The sequence below is a fragment of the Lynx canadensis genome, chromosome C2 (assembly GCF_007474595.2).
Source record: "Lynx canadensis isolate LIC74 chromosome C2, mLynCan4.pri.v2, whole genome shotgun sequence".
NCBI classification, from domain to species: domain Eukaryota; kingdom Metazoa; phylum Chordata; class Mammalia; order Carnivora; family Felidae; genus Lynx; species Lynx canadensis.
This window is the reverse complement of record NC_044311.2, coordinates 155,276,118-155,299,450: the sequence shown is the minus strand read 5'-3', so window position 1 is coordinate 155,299,450 and position 23,333 is coordinate 155,276,118. Positions and strand designations below refer to the sequence as shown.

General features: G+C 57.3%; 2 protein-coding genes across 2 annotated transcripts; both read left to right on the top strand.

Annotated features, from left to right (window-relative positions):
* The first annotated feature begins 518 nt into the window (after positions 1 to 518).
* TFF1 (trefoil factor 1) lies at positions 519 to 2,872 on the top strand. Its single transcript, XM_030330593.1, has 3 exons — positions 519 to 658; positions 2,121 to 2,273; positions 2,695 to 2,872. The coding sequence occupies exons 1-3, from the start codon at positions 583 to 585 to the stop codon at positions 2,709 to 2,711; spliced, it is 246 nt and encodes an 81-aa protein (XP_030186453.1). The 5' UTR covers positions 519 to 582; the 3' UTR covers positions 2,712 to 2,872.
* An 11,622-nt stretch (positions 2,873 to 14,494) lies between these two features.
* TFF2 (trefoil factor 2) lies at positions 14,495 to 17,527 on the top strand. The gene is made up of 4 exons (XM_030330571.1): positions 14,495 to 14,610; positions 15,295 to 15,444; positions 16,344 to 16,490; positions 17,340 to 17,527. The coding sequence occupies exons 1-4, from the start codon at positions 14,526 to 14,528 to the stop codon at positions 17,351 to 17,353; spliced, it is 396 nt and encodes a 131-aa protein (XP_030186431.1). The 5' UTR covers positions 14,495 to 14,525; the 3' UTR covers positions 17,354 to 17,527.
* Positions 17,528 to 23,333: the final 5,806 nt, after the last annotated feature.

Below are 23,333 nucleotides of genomic sequence, written 5' to 3'. Positions count from 1 at the left end.
CTCTGGTGGAGAGGGGAGGGGACGCGGGCCTGTCCCCTTCCTGCTCCTCTTGTCCCGCCAGGGCTCTCCCCCTTACCCCCACCTGGAATCGCAGATCGATGGAGAACGTGGTCTGATGGTTAGGCCCTGTTTGCTCCTTCTCCTTCCCACCCCACCCCCCCACCCCGTCCCCGCATCAGCCGACCCCGTGAAGGGTGACCCCGTGAGCCACTGTTGACACAACTGTGATTTTTCGGGCCACCTCTCCCGTGACTCACTCTTCGGTGAGTGTAATGTTGACATTCACAGGAGGGCCTCCACTGCGGTTAGGATCTGGATGGGGTCGTGGCCCAGGAGACTCCCACGGCACAGGAGGGACCTTCTGAGGTCCCTCAGCCAGATGACAATTCGGCACTTGCTTGTATCAGCACACTGTGTTGATCGGAGGAGATTATGCGGAGTGGAGAATTTCGGGACCCTCCTTAGGCAAATGTTACCTAACACTCGTTGGGCAAACAGGCCTGCATAAAATCCAGAGCCTGGACAGGTTCTCATCCCTGACTCGTGGTCTCCGGTAGAGCAGAGAGGAAGGTCACAGCTGCCATGGAGCCCAGGGTTATCTGCGTCCTGCTGTTGGTCTCCACACTGGCCCTCAGTTCCTTGGCCCAGGGCCAGCTGGGTAAGCAGCCTTCTCCCCGCGTCACGGTGGGCGCCAGCCCCGGGTCAGCCCCTGGCGGGGGGGGGGGGGGGCACCGTGCGTCACAGTCCATGTGTTTGAGCCGAGCACTGTTCTGGGCCCTGGGAGGATTTTGGAGGATGAAGGCAGGTGGAAAGCAGCGAAAGAGCAGAGGCCACAGAAGCTCCGAGCGCTGCTGGGAGGACGCGGGTGGACGCCCCAGTGGAAATCGCTTCCGCGTAGTTCCGTCGTGCGACAGTCCATTGGGTGGACAGCAGCTTGGAAACCTTGACTTCCTGTTGAGCAGTGCCGGCCGGGAGGGGCCGCATCGCCCAGCGAGCCCCCCGCCCCCACTCCCAGCTGCCACTTCGCCCTCGGGCAGGGGGAGGGACACAGAGCTGCGTCTGAACGTGCACACGCACGTGCACACACTCACACATGCATGTGTCCTCCTGACTTCACAGCCTCCCTGTGTGTGTGTGTGTGGGGGGGGTGGCAATGCCACCTCCCCTCTCGGGTGCAGAGCCAGACCCGGGGAGGCTGCCATCCTGCAGGGGCCGCCCAGCCGGCGGGAGATGGTCCAGAACTTTCCCGCGAAGCCACGGAATCCTTTCTTCAGAGAAAGCTTGAGGCGATCCTCCCCTTCATGTGCTTTGCCGGGTCTAACAGAGGAACAGACGTGGGTTCGGCCCCTTCAGTTCTCGTGTGTAGACCACACGGGAGCCCCGCGTCCCCTGTGCGGTCTGGCCACGTGGTCTGGCTTCCATCACCAGCCCGCACTCCTGGTTAAAGCTGGCGCCCACCCACCCCAGCCCCTGCGTCTTTCTTGCAAACGGGGCGACGCCTCCGGAAATGCACCTTGCTCCCCCTCTCTCTTGACTGCCTTTGAGCACACCGCTCCCCCTGCAGGATACCCCCACGGCCTCGTCCCCACCTAGAAGCCCTCCTTGCTTCGTTCAGTCTGGTCCCTGTCCGTCCCGTGCTTGCCCTCAGCACCCTGGGACGGACACACTGTGCCGTTTGGGGCATTTACTTGGCTTTCTCCTCCCTTAGGCTGCTAGCTTCTTAACAACGACTGTCTTATTTTTAGTTTCCGGGTCCCCAGCTCCTGGCACAGGGCCCGGCACGAGCTTGACCTTCACCGTCTGGTTTTGTTGTGCTAATTTCTGTTTCTAGCATGCACAAACGATGCTCCATAGGTGCTAAGCGGAGTTATTGTTGGCTGGAATGAATGAATGCATCTGTAAGTTCTGTCGCTGGGCGTGACGTTTCCAAATCCCCGGCACCTTGCGATGGCTCTGAGCTTCTGTGTCTTTGCATCTGGAGACGAGGGACAAGGTGTCCCTCTTGTCCCCTGAGCCCCGAGTCCCCATCAGCAGTGCCAGCTGGCTGCTGATTCAACTGGAGAAGGAAGGTGGACGACAGCCCGAGACCTGACTTGGCCTCTTGTCCCCTATACGTTCAGAGACGTGCGTCGTGGATCCTCACAAGAGGACGAACTGTGGCTCCCCGGGAATCACGCCCTCCCAGTGCAAAGATAAGGGCTGCTGCTTCGACAACACTGTGCGTGGAGTCCCGTGGTGCTTCTTCCCCGTGGCCGTGGACAACCCTCCCGAAGGTAGGGCCAGGGCGGCTCTGGGGGGTCTGAAGGTGTAGGATGAGTGACGGGACGGCCTGGGAGCGCACGGCCCTGGTCCGCACCACCGGCTGTGTCTGTACGCCCGACAGGGGCCGCAGGGTGGCCGTGGGGAGGTGGCGTCGGGCTGACGTCGGGCTGGGGGCACAAAGACCGGGCTGCAACGTCGCTCGGCGAGGAGTTCTGTCTGTTCGTGGCTTTTCTTCGCGTGGCTAACCGGAAGCCTCTGACGAATCCTGGTTGCTCCTTACCTGCCGCTTGGCTGCAGGGGAGGAAACGCCAACCACGATATGAGGCTGGAGCGAGTTTTCTAAGAAATGTCCCCCTTGGGCTGCCGAGTCCAATTTTTGTGGTTATTTACCTCTCCCTGCCTCGCGCCTTCTCCCCCCGCCTCACCCTTCAGAGGAGTGCTCCTTCTAGACGCGCTTCGGCCGAGCCTCGCCAGGAGCGGCCATGGCCTCCCCGGTGGCCGGGAGCCCAGCCCTCGGGGCCTCCGCACCTGCACCAGCGCTCACTGCGTGGACGGACTCACACACTCCCCTGCTCGAAACTGGCTTAAAGATTAAAAGACATGGATGTTACTCGTGTTTTCAGTTCTTGTGAAAAACTGCAAATGATTGGACTTTGCGAGGGCCCGAGGAGGGAATGACGCGCTCACCGTGCCACCAAGGCCCCCTAGGCATGTGTCAGCGGTGGGCGTCAACCCATGAGCCCGCTAGATTGTCTCGGGCAAAGCTCGCGTCCTGGGGAGGGCAGTTGGTCTGGTCCCCGGCACCAGAGGGGCGGGCTCACCCCCATGACATGGAGCCCCAGGCCTTTCCCCGGGTTCCTGCCGCCCATTCCCCACCTTCTTCCTTACCTGACTCCCACTCTACCTAAAGCGGAGGCAAGTACTCACTCTCCCAGCCTCTCGCAGCTGCAGGAGGCTGCGTGGCTTCCTTCTGACTCTTGAGTCGGAGGCTCTGGGGAGCGACTTTTCCTCCTTGGGAGAAGAGCTCCCTCTGGCGGTCCTGGCCAGGCTCTGCAGCCTTGCCTTCGGACGCTGTGTGCTCTGAGGGTGTGATGTGCTGCTCCAAGCAGCCGTTCTGTGCTAATGAGGAAAAGGCATAGAACTAGAGGTTTGACACCCCTGGGCTCCTGATTTGACTCACCCACCTTGAGACTTCATGTTGAGTAAACCCAAATGTCCCGATGGGTTAAACCACTGCTCGTTTGGTCTTCTGTTCCTCAACCACACATAACCAAGGCCCAGCCACCGTGGGGGGAGAGGGGTGCAGCGAACTCTCACCCAACGTGAAATCCTTAGGCGGAGTCCTCCCTTGAGCTGTTAAAGGAGCAGGCAATCTATTGGTTTCCTCCTTCACACCCAGCACTCCCCCCCTGGCTACTCCTTAAGCCCTTGGTGTGACGCAGGCTCTCAGCGGAAGCTCGGGGTCCGTGTCAGGAGTGAATGGCAGGTGTTGCGGGGAGAGTTAAAAGACATATCTTTCTGTTTTCGAAACCAACTCCTTTACAAATGATATCTCGTCCTTATCTTCCCAACTGACAAGGATGGGCGGGAGAACGTTTGCCAGTCTCCCGCGTGAGCAGGCACACCGCCCGACCAGCCCAGCCACCCTCCTGGATCACGGGCTCTCCAGAATCCGGGTCTGTGATAATTTCAAGGATGCAGCTGAGAGAAAGGTGGGGGGTGGAGGACGCCTTCGCTCCTTCCCGTGTCACACGGGACCTAGCGTGCTGGACAATAGACGACTTCTCTGCTGGAGCCAACACAGCAGAGCATGTGATTGTGAGATGCGCCCCCCCCCCCGACTCCCCCAGAGGGCTGTGTGGCTCAAGTGGCACTTTCAGTGACCCGCTGACCGGGGGCTCCTTGATCGCAGTGCTCCCGTGGCTGGGAGTGTCCAGCAGGGACGGGCCTTCCTCCTGGCCCATGCACCAGGAGGGGCCCCGGGCCGGGTGACCAGCTGTGTCCCCAGCTTCCTTGCATTTCCCTGGATTCCTGCCCGGTGAGGGCGGGGTGGGGGGAGGGGCTGAAGGCTGGTAGTGTCTCCAGCTCCCCCTCCCACCATGTGACACGGGGAGAAATCCGGGTCCGGCATCCGCTGGGGACCATCCAGGATGCGTGGCTGTGTGATCTTGGCCCCACCATCTGGACTGCAGCCTAGAGAGAGCCTGGGGACTCTGCAGGGATGGCCCTGCCTCCAGAGGGGACACGCGGCCTTCTGTCCCTGCCTGGGAGGTGGGGCACAAGGGAGGTTCAGTTTGGTCTCTGCTACTCTGTCCTTGTGGAAAATCGCACCCTGTCCAAGAATCCCGCCAGCAGACTACAGACGAGGGGAGGGCGAGAAAACACTCAGGCGGCAGCGGGGGTCCTGACGTATCAGAGGGGTGGGGCGCCCCGAAGGCTCTAGGACTCGAACTGCCTTGGGGACACTCAGTGTAAGCCGCTCTGTGTCTCTCTGTCCCTTGGTCCCTCCGTCCCTTGGTGGCCCGCAGCTCCCTGAAGCTTTGCTGCGGGGGCTGGGGAGCCCGAGGGGTAACGTGGGCGCAGAGGCTAGAGCTGGGGTCAGGGGCACTGGCGGCGTGCGGCTTTCTCCTCGGGTCCAAGGAGGGAGGGTGCCTGGCAGAACAGAGAGGCTCTGCGGCGGTGACAGGGGCTGTGTCCTCAGCGCTGGGAACACAGAGGAGTCACTGCTCCATGGGTGGACCTATGGCCCCCTCCCGGCCCCCTCCCAGCCCCCTCCTGACCACCCTCCCAGCCACCCTCCAGGCCCCTCTGGCCCCCTCTTCGTCCCCTCCAGTTCCCTCCGGCCCCCTCTCCAGGCCCCGGGGCCACCCCCAGCCCTCCCCTGCCTCCCAGCAATAGGAACCCCGGGTGGCCTGGTTGTGGCAGCCTGGGGCCCCTTGAGTCCTTGAAGTGCCAAAGGGGGTGGGAAACAGGCACCTGTGGCAACAAAGCACCTTCGTGGGAACCGTTGTGCTGATAAGGCGCCAGGAGGGACGTGTCTGTCACACGCGTGCACACACGCACGCACACTCGGCTCTTAAAGGGCCCCGGGGAACCCAGAGAAGGGGGCCGTTTGGGGCAAGCCTTCCGTACCTTACACCGCTGGATTTCCGTCGGAGGAGAGGAGGCCACCTGATACCTGCTCTGTTTGAACACATCGCTTGGCAGTGGAAAGATTTGTATATTTTCTATGTCGTTTTCAGGAACAGGCAATGGAGTGATGTGTCTGCTTACAGTGATCTTGGTTTTACTAGACACGAAGCTAAAACGCCAGCTTGATCCATTTAAACCCTGGCAAAGCTGTCCTTCCCATCCCGCCTGCTGCCCTTTTCCCACCAGCCTGGAAACCAGCGTCTCAGGGGACCTTCCAGAACTTTCCACGTCCTTGAAGGACTTCAGGAAGTCTCCCGTGGCAAGTGATTCACATTTCAGGCAGAGTTGGGGGATCTCGTAGGTAGACAGCTGGCGTGGGAGAGAGTTGGTCTCCGTCAGCCCTGGAACGGACCCAGAATCTCGGAATGCACGACGGAGGAGCTCCCAGGAGAGGAGCCGGGAGGACGATGGAGAGGGGCCAGGCCAGGGCGGAGGCACGTCCTGACCCTGAGGCTGACGGGGCTGCGGCCCTGAGGGTCCAGTGACACCCTGAAGCCAGATAACCCTCTCCCCGCTTTCTCCTCCAGCTGGAGTTGGTGTGTTAGCTCAGGCCACCTCGGTGAAGGACCGCACACTGAGGGACAGCGCAGAACGTGCTGGGGATCCTCTCTCTCCCCCTCTTTGTGCCCCTTCCCAGCTCATGTGCTCTCTTTCTTTCTCTCAAAGTAAATAAATAAAATAAACTTTAAAAAAAAGGTAGACGGTAACCTGTAGGACATGTGACATGATGAAAGGGAAAGAACAACAGAAATGTTGCCAAAAACAGGCAGGGCTGGAAAGGCCAGGCCATCAGAAGCAGACTGTGCATGTCTGGGCTGACAGCTTTCTGACACCCCTCGGTCGGGTACCCATCGTGACTCCCGTCAGGGCCCAAATGGGGGTCCATGTGTCAACCCCAGAAACACAGACTAGTGTCACGGCTGTTCTGCGGGTCACTGTGGGCTATGGCTGGGCAGGAAGGGTTCACCCCGGGTCTCTCCAATGAAGCCTGAGCTTGTGGTGGCCCCTGGTGCCATCCATGTCCTGGCCCCTTGCCCAAATGCCGATTCTGGTCCCGGTTACCATGCGTTGGTGGAAAGTCCGAGAACAGGACAGGACCCGTGAGTATTTCCTGACCCAGGATCAGGTGTGTGGTCCTTCTAAACCCACCTGCACCTCAGGCAAAATGTGAACCTGCCTCTCGATTTTCACACGCGTTACAGATGGATTACCACGCTCTGTGGCTTTGCTCCACGAGCCTTTCTGTTCTGTGTACCTGTTGGCGACCCTCGCTTCCGGATGATTTCCCGCACAGGAACAGGGTTCTGTTCAGAAAAATGTTGAACTAAGCGCCAGACCAGGAACCAGTTCTCGAAGCCAAGTTGTGGTTTCAGATCATGTTTGTAGGGTCACTGACAAGGATATTGTTAGCTTAAGAAAACTCCCTCACCTTTCTCTATGAGTTCGGGGAAAGGCGGTTGGTGGAAAGGTTCAGTGCCTGCGAGCCTGATAGGAAACATCAGCTCAAAGAGAGACACACACATGGCAAGCCCAGCACCGGAACTTACCGGAAGGTGTCAAGGGTTCCTAGGGAACAGTCACTCGTGTAGGGTCCGAGCAGATGGAAAGTTCCAGCTGGCAACAGGAAGAGCATTGGCATTGTTTTTAAAGGTATTTCTTAATTGTTCTCGGCTTGTAACATTGCTCTGAGCTGGCCGTTTGGGGGGTAGCAGATTGAATCGGGGAAAACCACACACAGCTACATACGTATGCGGTGCAACACGACTGAGTGACCTGAAAGTTGGGGACGTGTACTCTTAAGGCAAACGTTGAAAGGGCTTTCAGTCAGTGCGGAGAACTTGGAAGGGCTGAGAGTTTACCTTCCTTGCAAGCTGACAGACTGCCAGGTGCTGGCAGAGGATACGAGATTCCTGGTTCAGAGGCAAAGGGCTTTATTACTCACGGCAGAGCCCATAGCATGGGCCTCAGCATCTTTGTGCTGCCTCCCTTTGCCCCCAAGTCCTCCTGGGGTGGCATGGACGGGCCCGGACGGATGCGGGCACACACAGTGGGTTGCAGTAGAGGCGGGGAGCTCTGACCACTTCAGGGACTCCAGTCTTTTCAGGGGCAGGGAGCTTGCCTGCCTTTGTCCTGGAGGGAGGCATCGTATCTCCCTTCCGTGGTTGTTTGCTGCACAAACATTGGACAGATGAGATCAAGAGCAGTTAATGAGTCACATACACTCACCCCAGGGGGGGAAGACGTCACGCCACGCAGGGCCACATGGGTTGCAGCCCCGGGAACAGAAAGAGCCCCGAGAGCTGTGGCAGGAGGCTCTAGAGGAACGAGAGAGGGTGGAGTGCCTTCAGGAGGTTCCCACAGGAGAGGGTGGCTGGCTTGTTTGAGTAATTCTGCGGCTGGCCTGGGAGGGAGACCCACCGCTCAGGGGTGAGCAGAAACCGGGCCTGGCCCCTTGATAAGGAGGGTTGTTTGGCCAGGGGGCCATATCTGTGGGAGCAGAGCAGGGAGGGGAACTTGAGTTTCGCCACTCGAAGCCCTCCAGTTCCACCAGATGCCAAGGCAGCGTGTACCCCTAAACCTTGATTGTAGGTCCCATACCGTATGGATCGTTAATGCCTCGTTCACATGCGCAGAAATGAGACACTCGTGGAGAACTGTCTCCCAACAGTGTACCCAACGTATCGTTTTCGAGACCAGATTACGGAAAGAGAGAAAAAGCAAAAAACAAAACAAACATCGAGGCGTTTTTCAAGAGCAGATTACAGAAGAAGGAGAACAAACATCGAGGCATGTTCCCGCAACATCTTCTTTACAAATGAAATAAAATACAAATATTTCTCTCCATCTTTATTTTGAAAATTCACTGTTAGAATTTTAAGACTAGAATACAGGGTATAGAGATTTTTCTTTCATAAAGGGCCAGATAGTAAATAGTTTAGGTCTTGTGGGGTTTACAGTCTCCATCACAACTCAAAAGGTCTCCCACTATAACGTGAAAGTAGTCATAAACAGGATTTAAATGGGCATGCTGGCTTCTCATAAAGTTTTATTTAGAAAACAATGAGCCCACGGGCCATAGTTTGCCAACTTCTATTACAATGTATTATTCTTCCTTGATATGTAGTAACCTGTATGGTTCAAATATTTTTTTTTATTTAATTTTTTTTAATGTTTATTTATTTTGGGGACAGAGAGAGACAGAGCATGAACGGGGGAGGGGCAGAGAGAGAGGGAGACACAGAATCGGAAGCAGGCTCCAGGCTCCGAGCCATCAGCCCAGAGCCCGACGCGGGGCTCGAACTCACGGACCGCGAGATCGTGACCTGAGCTGAAGTCGGACACTTAACCGACTGAGCCACCCAGGTGCCCCGATGGTTCAAATATTTTTAAGTTTTAATATTGGCCAGATCGTGGCTTGTCTCAGCGTGGTGCCGGTAAAACGAAACAAAGTATCCACTCAGATACCACAGAGACATCTTCAAGTAATTTAAATCATTTTTTTTTCAACGTTTATTTATTTTTTGGGGGGACAGAGAGAGACAAAGCATGAACAGGGGAGGGGCAGAGAGAGAGGGAGACACAGAATCGGAAACAGGCTCCAGGCTCTGAGCCATCAGCCCAGAGCCTGATGCGGGGCTCGAACTCACGGACCGCGAGATCGTGACCTGGCTGAAGTCGGACGCTTAACCGACTGCGCCACCCAGGCGCCCCAATTTAAATCATTTTTAAAAATTTTCTAAACAAAATTATTTATTTATTTTGAGAGAGACAGAGTCAGCGGGAGTCGGGGAGGGGCAGAGAGGGAATCCCAAGCAGGTCCCACACCGCCAGCACAGAGCCTGATGCAGGGCTCAAACCCACAAACTGTGAGATCATGACCTGAGCCAAAACCAAGAGTCAGATGCTTAACTGACTGAGCCACCCAGGTGCCCCTAAATCTTTTTTTTTTTTTTTGGTAAGTTTATGTATTTATTTTGAGAGAGAGAGAGGAGGGGAGGGGCAGAGAGAGAGGGAGAGAGAGAGAATCCCAAGCAGACTCCACGCTGTCTGTGCCGAACCCTACTCTGGGCTCGAACCCACGAACTGTGAGATCGTGACCCGAGCTGAGATCAAGAGTCGGACTGTTAACTGACTGAGCCACCCAAGTGCCCCTTCAAGTAATTTCAATCTTAACAGGAGTCTTTCAAAGAAGTTCAAGGAGGAATTTTATCACACAGCACATTGAAAACGGTGCTAAAATTCATGTCTGTCTAATTATATCTCTCAAATATAAGTTATCAAGAATCTCCAATGTCATTCCCTCCCAGACTCTATCAGAATTCCTACCAGCATTGTTTCATTTGCTTATTTCTTCTCCCAGTTTTAGCCATACTTTTTATTATATGGATGATTTTAGTTTTGGGCTTTAAAGATTCTATTATTTAGCAAGTTTTAAAATATTTTATTTATTTTTGAGAGAGAGAGAGAGAGAGAGAGGACAACAGAGGAGAGGCAGAGAGAGGGAGACACAGAATCCAAAGCAGGCTCCAGGCTCTGAGCCGTCAGCACAGAGCCCGATGTGGGGCTTGAACCCACAGACCCCAAGATCAGACACTTAACCAGCTGAGCCCCCCCAGGCGCCCTTTTTCAGCCAATCTATTGACCAGCACAACCAAACTGCAGACGCCTGCATGCTGAGGAGGGGGCTGGAGGATCCCTGCTCTTCTGGATTTGAGGAGATTGGGTCTGTAAATGCTGGAAGTAACCATACATTTTCCCCTGATGATAGTGTAAAAATGATACGTTATTGGGGTGCCTGGGTGGCTCAGTGAGTTAAGCGTCCCCCTCTTGATCTCGGCTCCGGTCATGATCTCACACTTGGTGGGTTCAAGCCCCGCGTCGGGCTCTGTGCTGACAGCACGGAGCCCGCTTGGGATTCTGTCTCTCTCTCCCTCGCTCACTCTCTCTCTCCCTCTCTCAAAATAAATAAGTAAACTTAAAAATGTGAGATTTTATCTTACTCAGGTTTTAGGGGGCTTGTGACACTTTGAAAAGCATTTAAACTTCTTCATTCCACCTCTCCTCTTACCTCTCCTTGGGACACCTGCTCACTCTCTGTCTCTCTGTCTCAAAAATAAATAAAACATTAAAAAAAGTTTTTAATGACACACAGGTGCCAAGCAGGTGCCACGCTGAGGGGATCCTGCCAGATGAGAAGGGGGCACTCACACCCTGCGTTAGAGGTCACCGCAACCTCAGCCAGAAACGCGACCTTGAAACGCCCCCGGACAACAGTTTTGCAGGTGGCCGATTCTCTTGGCTTCTGTTACATGTCTAAAAAAAACCAAAACAAAATGGTTTGAAATCTCTGTGCCTTCCTCTGCTCAACTTTGCTGTGAACCCAGAACGGTTCTAAAACTAAAAGCCATTTTTTATTTTTTTGGTGTATTTATTTATTTCTGAGACAGAGTATGAGCAGGGAGAGGGGCAGAGAGAGAGGGAGACACAGAATTTGAAGCGGGGCTCCAGGCTCCGAGCTGTCAGCCCAGAGCCCGACACGGGGCTCGAACCCACAAACCGTGAGATCATGACCTGAGCTGAAGTCGGACGCTCAACCGACTGAGCCACCCAGGCACCCCAAAATCCATTTTTTAAAGCGTATTTTGCCTTTCTCTTTGAGGGGTATTCTTACTGAGTATAGAATTCTGTCTTTACAAATCTTTCAGTGCTTAAAAATTGTCACTCGGTTCCTTCTGGTTTGTACTGGCCCAGCGAGAAGTCAGCTGACTTGTCCTGTATGTGGAGAACTCCAGCGGCCGCAAGGATTATATTAAACACTCATTTTCAACAATCCGAGCTTTGCCTGGGTGCGGTTCTCTTCGTACTTCTCTTGCTTGGAGTTTGTTGAGCTTCTAAGATACATGGGTTTAGAGTTTTCAACAAGCGTCCCCCCTAAACTGCTTGCCCATTATTTCTTCAAATACTTTTTCTCTCCTCTCCTGCCGGCACCCCGATTACATGACTGTTAGAACCCTTGAAAATGCCTCTGGGGTCACTGAGGTTCTATTCACTGTTCTCAGCCCCCTTTCTCTCTCCGCAAGAGTCTGAAGAATTTACACTGCGCTGGCTTCAGATAAACTGCCATTTCTTTTCTTTTCTTTTTTTAATTTTTTTTTTAATGTTTACTTATTTCTGAGAGAGACGGAAAGGCACAGAGTGTGAGTAGGGGACGGGCAGAGAGAGAGAGGGAGACACAGAATCCAACACAGGCTCCAGGCTCTGAGCTGTCAGCACAGAGCCCGACTCGGGGTTCGAACCCACGGACCGTGAGATCATCACCCGAGCCGAAGTCGGACGCTCAACCGACTGAGCCCCCCAGGCACCCCTGGGTCTATTTTTATTCCCTGTGTTTTCCAGTGACCATGGGTCATGTTTTCCAGCTCCTTCACATGTCTGGTTTTGTGCTAACCGTCGTGAATGTAACGTCACGTGTCTGGGTTTTGCTGTCTCCCTTAGTAAAATGACTTGCTTTTAGGACTCGTTTTAAAGTTCCGCGAGGACAGGCACGGAGCGCCTCTGCTCTAGAACTGGATCAACCCCGCTTTTATGGCATAATGTGGCCTGAATGTTTGTGTCCCCATAAGATTAAGGTCCTAACCCCCGATACGATCGTTGTTTGGAGGTGGGGCCTTTGGGAGGTAATTAGGGCCAGCTGAGGTCATGAGGATGATGTCTTCATGGTCTGACACCAGAGCTCGCTCTCTCTCTCTCTCTCTCTCAGGCAAGGACACAGCGAGAAGGTGGCGTCTGCGGACTAGGAGGAGACCCCTCCCCAGAACCACACCCCCCTCATGCAGGGAGCCTGATCTTGGACATCCAGCCTCCAGAGCTGTGGGAAATAAAGGTCTGCTGTTCAAGGCACCCCGTCTGCGGCGTTTTGACGTGGTCACCTGAGCCGGCTAAGACACGGCAGGGCCTTCTGTGTCCCTGCTGAGTGCTCAACACGACCAATGGGCTTGCTCCCACTGTCAGAGCTCGGATGATTCCCGCCTTGTGGCCACCCCACTCGCCCTCCTCGGGGCTCGTTCTTTCCCCGGCAGCTGCTCCCACCTTCCCTGTGTCCGCGTGGGCAGCCTGGTTCTTTCAGTAAAACCCCAGGGAGATCCCCCCCCCACTCCTATTTCCGGAGCACCCCCCTCTCTGGGACCCCTCCCCTGAAATCCACTCCCTCCGAGGCTTCTAATTCGGCCTCTGTCCCCGCAGCCCGGCGAGTCTGCCTGCTGCCTATGGCCCAGCCGGCACCTGCAGGCAGAGAACGAGGGCGATGGAGGGGCGCCCGCACCGCTCCCTTCCCTCGGCCTGCCACTGCTCTGTACGTGCTCAGCACCCGTGCCCGCTATTTCCTATGTTTCGAGTTACCTGTGCCGGGAGGGATGGCCTGGGACCAGTGTCTGGGCGGGGATCCGTGCAGATCCCGCACCGACCGTGGCCGCAGTCGGAGGCGGACGTCCGCTGGGTTCAGCGGGTGCCGCGGGCCTGGAGACAGTTCGCAGATGGGCGCACCGCTGGGCACCAGGGCGACAGAGCAGATGCAGTGGGGACCGTGGGGAGCAGGCTGGGAAGGAGGGGCGGAGGAAGGGACGGGCACGATGGCTCACAGAGGGAACGAGGGGGATCGAGGGGTCCCTGGGATTTGGAGAGCAGAGAAAACGCCAGAAGCTTAGGACACCTGAACGGAAGGGACATTGCCGTGTCTTCTTTCTGAGTGGAGCGTGGATCCCCAGTGTGCTCGTGGGAGACCCGTAGCAGACACAGAGTAGGGAGGGGTGTTCCTAGAGATGAAACCACAAGCGACTATGGGTTTGGATGAGCTGCCCACGGGGACGTGGGAGGCGGAAGCCAGCAGGGATGTTGCTAAGTCTTGGCGTGAAGGGAACACAGCGAACTCGGTGCTGAAATCCTGGACGGAAGTGACCGGCTGAAGGTCGGCAGATGACGTAGGGCAGGGGCATCGGAAGTGGTGCAGGTCACAGCCTGCTTCCCCAAGGAACATGCTTTTCCCACGCACGTGGAGACATCTGGGCACACGGCCAGCACCCAGCCCCCCCCGGCCCCCACGAGCTCAGGTGACGGGCACGCGGCCCCCAGGACTGTGTGGGTGCTGAGTGCGCACATCCTGGGGCCGGACTGGGTGGGGCAGGAGGCCTGGAGCACAGAGGACACCGGGTTTGGGATTCTGTGCCTCTCCGGGTCCCGGGAGGCTCAACCTGCGACCCGCAGATGGGTGACCCCCTACAGGACCTCAGGCGGGAGTGGGGAGGGGGTCACGACCTCCTCTCTGCCCTCCATCTCCCCTCTTTGTCCCTTGGGGTGTCTCCCCCTCCCTCCCCTCCCCTCTCCCTCCGTCCCAGGCATGGACTCTCTTCCCCGGAGCATTTCACCCCTGCGCGTGGGCAGACTTCTGTCTTGAGGAGACAAAGCGCTCCCATGGAAGAGAAACCGAGGCATTTCGGGGGTTGCTGAAATGAACCTGTCATTTTACTCACCGGCCCGTGTCCAAGGGGAGCAGCCCCTCCCCGGGACGGACACGAGGAGACACAGGAGACAAGGGGCTGGGGCTGGCAGAGGCGTCCCCGCTGCCTTGGAGGTAGGGTCTTCTCCATGTCTCCGGCTGGCTTGGTCATTTTCCCCAGTAACCTTGGGCCTAATATTTAAAAAGAAAAAAAAAAAAATCGTGTAACCGCCTCCTTTATCAGGAGACATACATGGCTTATCCCTTCCTGGGTGTGATCCCGTGAGCGCCCAGTGCCAGATGTGCACGTGGCCAGTTTTCCACGTCGGCATCCTGGTGTGACCTGGCTCCCGGCCCAGGGCAGGGGGAGGCCCGGCCAGTGTGCCCGCAGCCCCTGGCGGAAACCTCGTATTGTCTCTGGAGCAGCGGGCTACCTCAGCCCCTTTTCCTAACAAAGGAGCCACAGGGCTGGTGCCCCAGGGGACACAGGAAGGTTATCTGCACTTGGTGAGCAAACAGAGAGCAGATTATAAAACAGCCCGTGGCAGCAGGCACTGTGCATTCTGCCCTGGGACGCAACATGGACATGGGACCTCGAGGCGTCCGGCTCCTGGCGGTTCTCCTGGTCCTGGGGCTGTGGGCCCCGGCAGGGGCCCAGAAACCTTGTAAGTGAGCGGCTGTAGGTTGTCCTGTGTCTCTCGGTGTCCTTGACCGGGCGACGGAGCACTGGGGCCAGCGAGCCCCGAGAACCTTCTCGCGCACCCCCAAAATGCAACGGAGGTGGGCAAACTGCGTGCTTTCTGCGGTGCCTCCCTTGGCCTCGCTGGGTCTCTGTGCTCTTGGTTGTTTCCCTCAAAGCGCCGGGGTGGGGTGTGATGGGCTCACTTGAGAGCAGAAGTAGCTAAAAAGGCACCCCGAGATTCGTGACGTGGGCTATGCGATTCGTGCACCCTTCCCGCCATCAGGAAGGACACCCTGATGACGGGGCGCCGTGTGACACCTCCAGGAAAGCCAACCTTCGCGGACAAGGTCAGGGTGAGCACAGGAGCCGGTGGGCCAGCTACGGAGAAGGGCTGAGAAGGGGCCCCCAGGGTGTCTGGAGCCCACGTTGGTCACCTTTTACTCTGACTTTTCCTGGGTCCCCTGTCGGCCCTGTTTCCAAAAGGTTTCTCCTTTTTTTTTTTTTTTAAACTAATAAAATAATTTCTGCAGAGCCCTGTGTCGGAAGGGGCATCGCATGGTTCAAATACAGGCAGGATGGGACTTTCCTGTTTCCCTGCGCGGCCGCAGGACCCACGTGGCAGGCGGGGAGCACGTGTGGTCCAGGCTGACCGAGGCTCTCTCCACAGCCCCCTGCCGGTGCTCACGGGTAACCCCCCACAAGAGGGAGAACTGTGGATTCCCGGGCATCACCAGCGACCAGTGCTTCTCCTCTGGCTGCTGCTTCGACTCCAGCGTCGTGGGGGTCCCCTGGTGTTTCCACCCCCTCCCGAAGCAAGGTAACCCCCAGGGGGAGCTGGCCCTCTTCCGGCGCCCTGACCGGCTTCCCAGAGCGTATGTGTGGACCCCCGCCCGGGCCAGCCAGGAGGGAGGGGAAAGGGGGCCCCGGCCCGCTGTCCACACCCGGAGCCCCCAGGGTCAGCCACTCGCCCTTCTGCAGACTTTTGTGAGAACCCGTCAGTTTCACTGTGTTAGAAGGAAAAGCAGCTCTCAGGGCCCTCCTAGCTGTGCAAGTACGACTTCGGAAGGAGCTTCTAAGGGCAATGAAGGCATTTCATAGGACGGTATCCACATGACCGCTCATAGACCTTAAGTGGTAAGAGGCTCAGTTAAAACTTCCAGGATTTTCCTTTGAGAAGGAGTCTGACGTCAGTGCACATGAGCAAGATACCAGGTCTTTAATTCCAAGGCGTGCACGAGAGAAAGTTGCGTGTGCATAGCGCTCCGTGTGGGTGGAGCTCGTGCCCGCGGCCGCCCGTCCACGCCGCCAGCAGCTGTGGGTGACGGGCTCCCTGGGCGTTGAAGGGGACAAGACAGACGGGTGGTTGTTAGCCGGGGCCCTCCCGCTGGCGGAAGCGGGGCTGGCTTTCAGCACCTCGGCCAGACGCTCCACATGCTCAAGTTCACGGTACGGTGGGTCGGCCCGTCTTACAGACGGGAATATCGGGTCCCGAGAGGCGGAATGGTTAACCCCGGCCCCAGAACTTCCGACGCGCGGCCTCTGCGTGGATCGAAGGCGGCCGGCCTGGGGGTTGCAGTCCGGCGGCCCCCGCGCACGCCGAGGCTGAGGTCCAGCGCTTCCCCCCGGGGAGGACGGGAAGAGAAGTTGCCGTTAGCTAGCTGCCCTAACCGGGTCTCCGTGTCGCTCCTTTCCCGGTTCCGGGGGCCGCGTGACCAGCGTCGGAGGAATGCGTCATGGAAGTCTCGGCCCGTAGGAACTGCGGGTACCCGGGCATCAGCCCCGAGGAGTGTGCCTCCCGCAAGTGCTGCTTTTCCGACAACATCTTCGAAGTGCCCTGGTGCTTCTTCCCGATGTCCGTGGACGGTAATGTCCGTGCAGGTCGGGGCGGGAACCGGGGCCGTGGCGGGGGGCTGCCGGGCCCCGAGCCGACTCTGGCCTCACGGCCATCGACGCCAGGCCCCTGGGCCCCGTGGGGGCCAGGTCAGCACCAAGCGGCTCTGAGGGCGAGTCCAGAATGCGGTCCACGCTGACGGCTGCTTTTCCAGAAGCTGAAAGCCCCCAGGCTCCCACTGTGGTTTGTGTGACGGCCGCAGGGAGCGGATCACTTCAGTCACGCCCCCGGGTCCCGGTGCGGCTGGTGGCACCGCCCAACTCACTGTCCTCAGGCCACCGGTTTGCGGTGCTACTTACTAAGGGTTGTGTGTGGTGCTGGGGGCCGTGGGGGGGGACGTGGGCCTCCCCCAACCCCCGGGGCCTTACTGCTCCCTTCACGTGGGGGCCGCAGGGACACGTTCTGCCCACGGCCGCCTGCCCAGCGCCACCCCAGGAGGGTCTGGCTGCCCCCTCCCCATTAGCTACAGCGTGTCTCCTCACACTGTTTGGCCACACCCAGGAAAGCTCAGACGCTTTCCCAAAATGGGCACCGTGGCCTTGACCGTGCTGGATGGTCTTTCCCTGTTTTAGAACCTCAGGGTCCTCCGGAGAGTGCAGCCTTCGCTCAGACTCGTCCGAGCGATGCCTTCGCTAAGGGTCGTTCTGGACAACTGCCATTCCTGGGGTGGGGGTGGGGGGGAGAATGGACCCCCTAGAAGTGTCCCCCTCCGTCCCCCAGAACGGGGGTCCTTCAGCAGGAAGTCTATTGACAGGAGCCCCCGGGCTCCCCCGGCCCCCTAACGCTGCCCATTTCAAACCTCCGCCATTTCAAATTTCCAGACTGTCATTATTAAGAGGAGTCCCTTCCGAGGACCCAGCAGGCTCCCTGGATGTCTGGAAATGAGGAATACTCACCACCACATCTCAGGTTTCCTGAGTTCCTGGCTTTCCTGAATCGGCTTTCTGTCCTTTCCACTGGTTCCACATACAACTCCTTCAAATAAAGAAAGTCCTTAAAATCTGCTAAATTTCCTCTTGGCTTCATTGAGGCAAAAGTGGAGAGAGGGGGAGAGGGAGCGTGTGTGTGTGTGTGTGTGCAGGTGAGAGGGTGCGCGGCTCGGATTCTCTCATTTGCTGCTGGAACAAGGGTCCACCCGGCACACGCAGGCTGCGCCAGCCGCAGTCAAGGATTGTGTGCACGGGAATTTCAGAAACCACAACCACTCCTGTTCCCGATCACTTGTGTAAAAACTCAAGTGCCTTTAGCCCTGAAAACCTCTGGGGGGGGGGGTAGGGGGAGCGCCTCGGTGGCTCAGTCGGTTAAGCCGACTGAAACTTTGGCTCAGGTCACGATCTCGCAATTCGTGGGTTCGAGCCCCGCGTCGGGCTCCGTGCTGACAGCTCAGAGCCTGGAGCCTGCTTCGGATTCTGTGTCTCCCTCAGCCCCCTGCCCCGTCTCAAAAATAAGTAAATATTTTTTAAAAACTTAAGTTTAAAAAATAAATAAATAAAATTTTAAAAAACGTCTTGGAGTAACACATAATTTCCGATCGTAGTTACAAAATTGCTTCGCTTGTATCAAACGCAACCCGGACCGCGGCTTCTGCACGGAGGGTGGGAGCCACCTGTTCATCCCGCGTGTGGGGCGAGGTGGGCTGGCTCAGCGACGCCCCCCCCCCACCCACCCAGCGACACTTTCCCAAAATGGGTTTCCATGTTTCCTGGCCTCCCCCTCTAAGTGCCGAGGTCTGAAGCCGTCCGGAGAGGAGGCTGACAGCTTCCATCCCATCAAGCCAGCCCGGAGGGAGGTTTGGGCGCAAAACCTCGTTCTACGGGTCTCCACGAAAGGGTCCCGGCATTCTTCAGTCGGGCGGGAGTGCGGGCGACGACACAGGCCAGTCTTTCTGTGGCCCCTCCCTCCTCCCCAATGCCGCCTCCAGCTTGAGCCCACCAGCTTAGCCAGGGTGTCACCCGCTGGCCTGCCTGCCACCGTGGAAATCCAAGGCCTCTCCTTTCAGGGCCGGGGGTTGCCCAGGGTGCCCACTCTGCATCCAAAGGTAGGAATGCTCAGAAACGCCTCTTCAAGGAAGGACCTCGGCCCACATCACCTCTCGGGACGCCTATTTTGAGTCAAGCCAAGTCCGCGTCATATCTTGGTCTGGCTTACAACACACCCGTGAGCTCAAGGAGACAAGGGCTCCCGTGGGACCGGGGTCTCTGACACAGGACAGATGGGCTGCGGAGACGGACCCTGGCGCCTGTGACGTCACTCACCACAGAGCACCGTGTCCCTCACCGTGTACTTCACGCCGGAGGCACAGCCGCGTCAGGCCCCGACCTTCGGAAAGGGTCTCGCCCCTGGACTGGAACCGAGAGTTTGGGGTTCTGCTGCCGGAACTGGCACAGGGCCGTCTTGCCTGCGGGGCTCGGGAAGCTCCAGGTCTCATGCCCTCCGTGGGCCTTTCCTGGCCCGCCGCTCCTGTCTCGGGCCCTCTGCACCCATCGGCGGGCGCGGGAACGTGGCGTCCTTCTCAGAGCTTTCTCGTGCCCCCCCCCCCCGCCCCCAGCCTCGCTTCCTCCCGGAGGGTCTCCTGGTGCGGCACGCCCTGCCTGGAGGAGCGGAGCCTACACCGCCCGTCTGATGACCAAGGGTGGATTCTTGAACAGCGGCCATGGCCTTCGCCCTGGGCTCAGGGGCTTGGCCGACTCACCCCGTGTCAGATACTCTGCCTCCTTCTCCGCCCCTGCAGATTGGAGGCCACAGCGGGGCACCCCACCGTGGTGGCTGGGGCTGTGCTCCCTCCTCCCCCTCCAGATGGGCCACCGGAGGGTCCTCGTCGTCCCAGGAGCAACAGCTGGTGACATTCAAACCCACCCCATGAGAAAAACCAACCTTCCTTTCTCCTCCTCCGATGACGTAGTTCCTTCACCCCTTTGCCGTGTCTGCTTCTCTTTCCCTCCTTCCGTCTCCCTCCCGTGGGACCCCGCTGGCCGGGCAGGGGTGCAGAGGGTCCAGCGGTTGCCCCCCGAGCCCGAGCAGAGGAAGGGGAAGGCCATCTCCGGCCCTCGATCCCCCCGTCCTGGTCTCTGGCTTCTCAGCGTCCTCAGTGCAGGCTTCTTCCTGGCTGGTTCAGGTAACAGGTGCCGTGACGGGTGCTCACAGAAGAGGGGACTGGCCAGCCTTTGGGCAGCAGGAGCAGCAGGACGAGCCACAGGGGACAAGTGGGTTGATATCCCACGTGCGTGACCTTGGCGGGGGGGTTCTCTTATCTCTCAAGATCTTCCGCTTTTCTGTTTGTAAAACATAGGTAGGAGTTAGATTCCTGGCCGTGTTGTGGTGGGCATTAAAACCGATCTTTGTGAACTGCCTGGTGCCTGGTGCCCGCGGGCTCTTTCGGGAGAGTCTGGGCAGAGGTGACCGTCTGCTCTCATCCTGACACCAAGTGGGGTCATGTAGGAAAGCCCGTCCCCACGCACAGCAGCATGGCTGTGTCCAGAATGTGGGGGGAGCCTGACGAATACGTATCTACTCCTCGTATTCACGACACGGTCACCATGTCCCGAGTATATACGTGCAGCCGATTCTCTGTTCGAGGTTCCCGAGGGCGTCCTAACCAATTTCATCAATGACCAATAGGTGACCGTGCTTGATGTGTGTGTCTGCTTAAAGACAATTTATTTCAAATGTATTATTGACTCATTAGCATTGAACCCACAGCCAACAGCACTATAACTCATGCCCGGACGTACCTCACACGCACACCTGCCTTCTCTGCACGGCACGACACGACCTTCTCGCCCACAGGTCGCACTTCCCCACTGTGCACGGGAACCATTTAAACAGCGAAATCAACGAAAAGCACAAAGAGGCGAAAAATGCAGTACTAAATCGGCCATGAAAGGTCTCCTGTCTACAGTCTGAGAGCTGTAACGAGAAGGCACAGTGTCACCTTGCCGGACCTCGGCTGGCAGTGTTCGTGTCACAAATAAACATTAGCCAGCAGGTGAATTTGCACATAGGGGATCTGAATTATGAGGATCGGTTATATATTCATCATAGGTATTGCATGCTCAATACGCGGATGTTGGAGGTGTGCCTTATACACACAAATGCCCCTCGCTGTTGCCTTGGGGTCCAGGGGCCCCGGGCCCCCCCTGCCCCTTTTGCTTAAAGAAAGAGAAGGAAAGACCACAGCACAATCTGAGCCTCCGTGGGGAGCCCTGGAATCGGACTGTGGCAGTGAGAGCATAGGTATCAGATCTCCAAAATACATATGCTGCACTTATGTTCTATATGATTTCTGCTTCAAGCTCAGTTCGCAGCTGTGTGACCTTGAGCAAGTTACGTAGATGTTCTGTGCCTAATTTTACTCGTGTGCAAAGTGGGGGTATTGACAGCATCTTTTCTTAATTTTATTTGAGAGAGAGAGAGAGAGAGTATCGTAAGCAGACTCCAAGCCCAGCCCAGAGTCCCATGTGGGGCTCACCCTGGGATCATGACCTGGGCTGAAATCTCAATGGACTGAGCCCCCCAGGTGCCCCCAATAGCATCTTGTCATGAGGAGTCAATGAGCCAATTCGTGCAACATGCCGACCACAGTGTCAGGCACATAGGAAGGGCTCAGTGAGAACGTAACGCCAGTTCCAGTCATTGTTGAAGCCACAGCCCAGCAGTCCAGGCCCCACCAGGAGACAAATGTGTCCCCACTGCCTCAGGACACAGCTCTCAGACCCTCCACGATCCTGCCTGCTGATGCAGGAGGCCAGTCCCTCCGAGTCCCCTCCCCAGGGCTTCTCCTGTGGCCCTGGCTGTGCTGAGGTCCTGGCGGGCAGTGGTCCCTGTCCCAGGCACTGGCCAGAGGTGTTCCGGTGAAGAGGACTTTTTCGGCCCCATCACCAGCTTCTCACAGCCTCTGTCCCCTGCCCAAGGCTTGTCTGCCTCTATGTGAACACCTGTGGGAGGTTTCCAGGACATTCCTGGGAGTTTGCCGCCTTTCCCCACGGCCCAGACGGGTTGGGAACAGAGGGGTAGCCTCTGTCCACAGCACCCGGAAGAGTCTGACCCCTGCTCCAGCCCAGCCGGGCTCCCCTGGCAGCTCAGACACGGACGTGCTGATACCACGGCTGGATGGCCAGGTTTCCACAAGGTCCCATGGCTGGCCGACTCCATGACCCCCTGTAGCCCAAAGAGAGCACAGAACTTCATAGGTGCTCAACCTTCGTCTGGCACAGGCAGAAACGTGGCTTGGGGGAAAGAAGGACCGTTCTGTTCTGTTTGTCCTACTTGGGACACAGGGCTAGTGACTAGAAGGACCTTCCGGCCAAGGACGCTCATGCAGCTCCCACGCCAGTCCTCTGGTGCCCTCTGCTGGCCACCCCGGGAGCGGACGTCCCCAGCATTCACCTGTTGGGCACCTGCGGGTCTGCCCAGGCAGTTGCAAGGATTTGGTGTCTGACCACATAGCCTCCCAATGTCAAGAGAGCGATCTCAGTAACAAGTGTAAGTTGCTGAACTCATAACGTAAGTCAGATTGGACCAGATTTAGTGACGTGGGCTCACAAAGCCCAGATTCTGTGTCCGACGATGCAGCTGGAGGGGGCGGTGGGGGGTTAGAAAAGGCTCTCTTGTGGCTGGAAGACAGTCATGTGTCTGCACATGGGAGGGGAAGCAAAGGGAGGTGGGAGGGGAGAGAGGAGGGTGGGAGAGAGAAGGGCAGGGAGAGGGAAGGAAAGGGAGAGGGGAGGCAGGGGGAGAGGGAGAGAGGGGAAGGGAAAGAGGGAAAGGGAGGACTGAGATCCAGGCTCTCTGATCCTAATCCTATCAGATCAGGGTCCTACCCTTATGGTTTCATTTAAGCTGAATTACATCTGTCAAGGCCCCTGTGTCCAAATACCATCAACCCGAGGGGCAGGGCTTCGGCATATGGATTTGGGGGCACCACTCAGTCATATCAGCTCACTGACTTGACACGAGTGATGCTGATAATTGTAACGGTTGTACCTTAAAAGTTTGTTCTTTTTTTCAAATCAGCTCTATTGAGATATAATCCAATACAACAAAACGTGCCTAATTTAAGTGACTTGGTTCGGTGAGTTTTGAAAAACGTACGCGGTCACGGGAACACTCCACCGCACGAAGGTGCCCAATTCCCTCCGCCCTTTGGCAGTCGGTCCCCGTCTCCCACCTCCGGCGCCGAGACACCGACCATCCACATTCTTTCGGGACAGTTTTGACTCCTGTGGACTTTCACAAGTTGACCGAAGAGTGCGTGCTCCTGGGCCTGTCTCCTTTCACCCGGCACCGTGCTCTCGAGACGTAGCCCGGTCGCTGCGGGTAAAGGGACTCCCTTCCATCGTCCCCCCACCGCGGGGACACCGCACGCTGCGAACGGCTTGCCAGCTGCTGGACGCGTGGGCGGTTCCTGGTTCTTTACTGCGAACCGAGTGCTATGCTTCAGTGGGCTTTGGGAAGACACCTTTACTCATGGCAACTATCTGGTGGTCAGATTGCCGCGTGGTGTTCTGCTTAACTTCCTAAGAACGTAACAGACTGTTCTCTGGAGTCATCGGCCGGCTTTGCCTTCCCGGGAACAACGTATGAGGACCCCAGGTGTCCTCCTGTCCTCGCCAGCACCTGCCGTCATGTGTTAATCGTAGCCAGGCTAGTGGATGGGACACAGTATTTTATTTTCATTTCTGTCTCCCTGGCAGCCGGTGATACGGAACACCCATTCGTTGGCCCATCTTTGTGTTACATCCTCTCCTCCACGAACGCGTCTGCTCAAACCTTTACGCCATTTTACTCAGGGGGCTTTGTGGTCTTTATACCAAAGC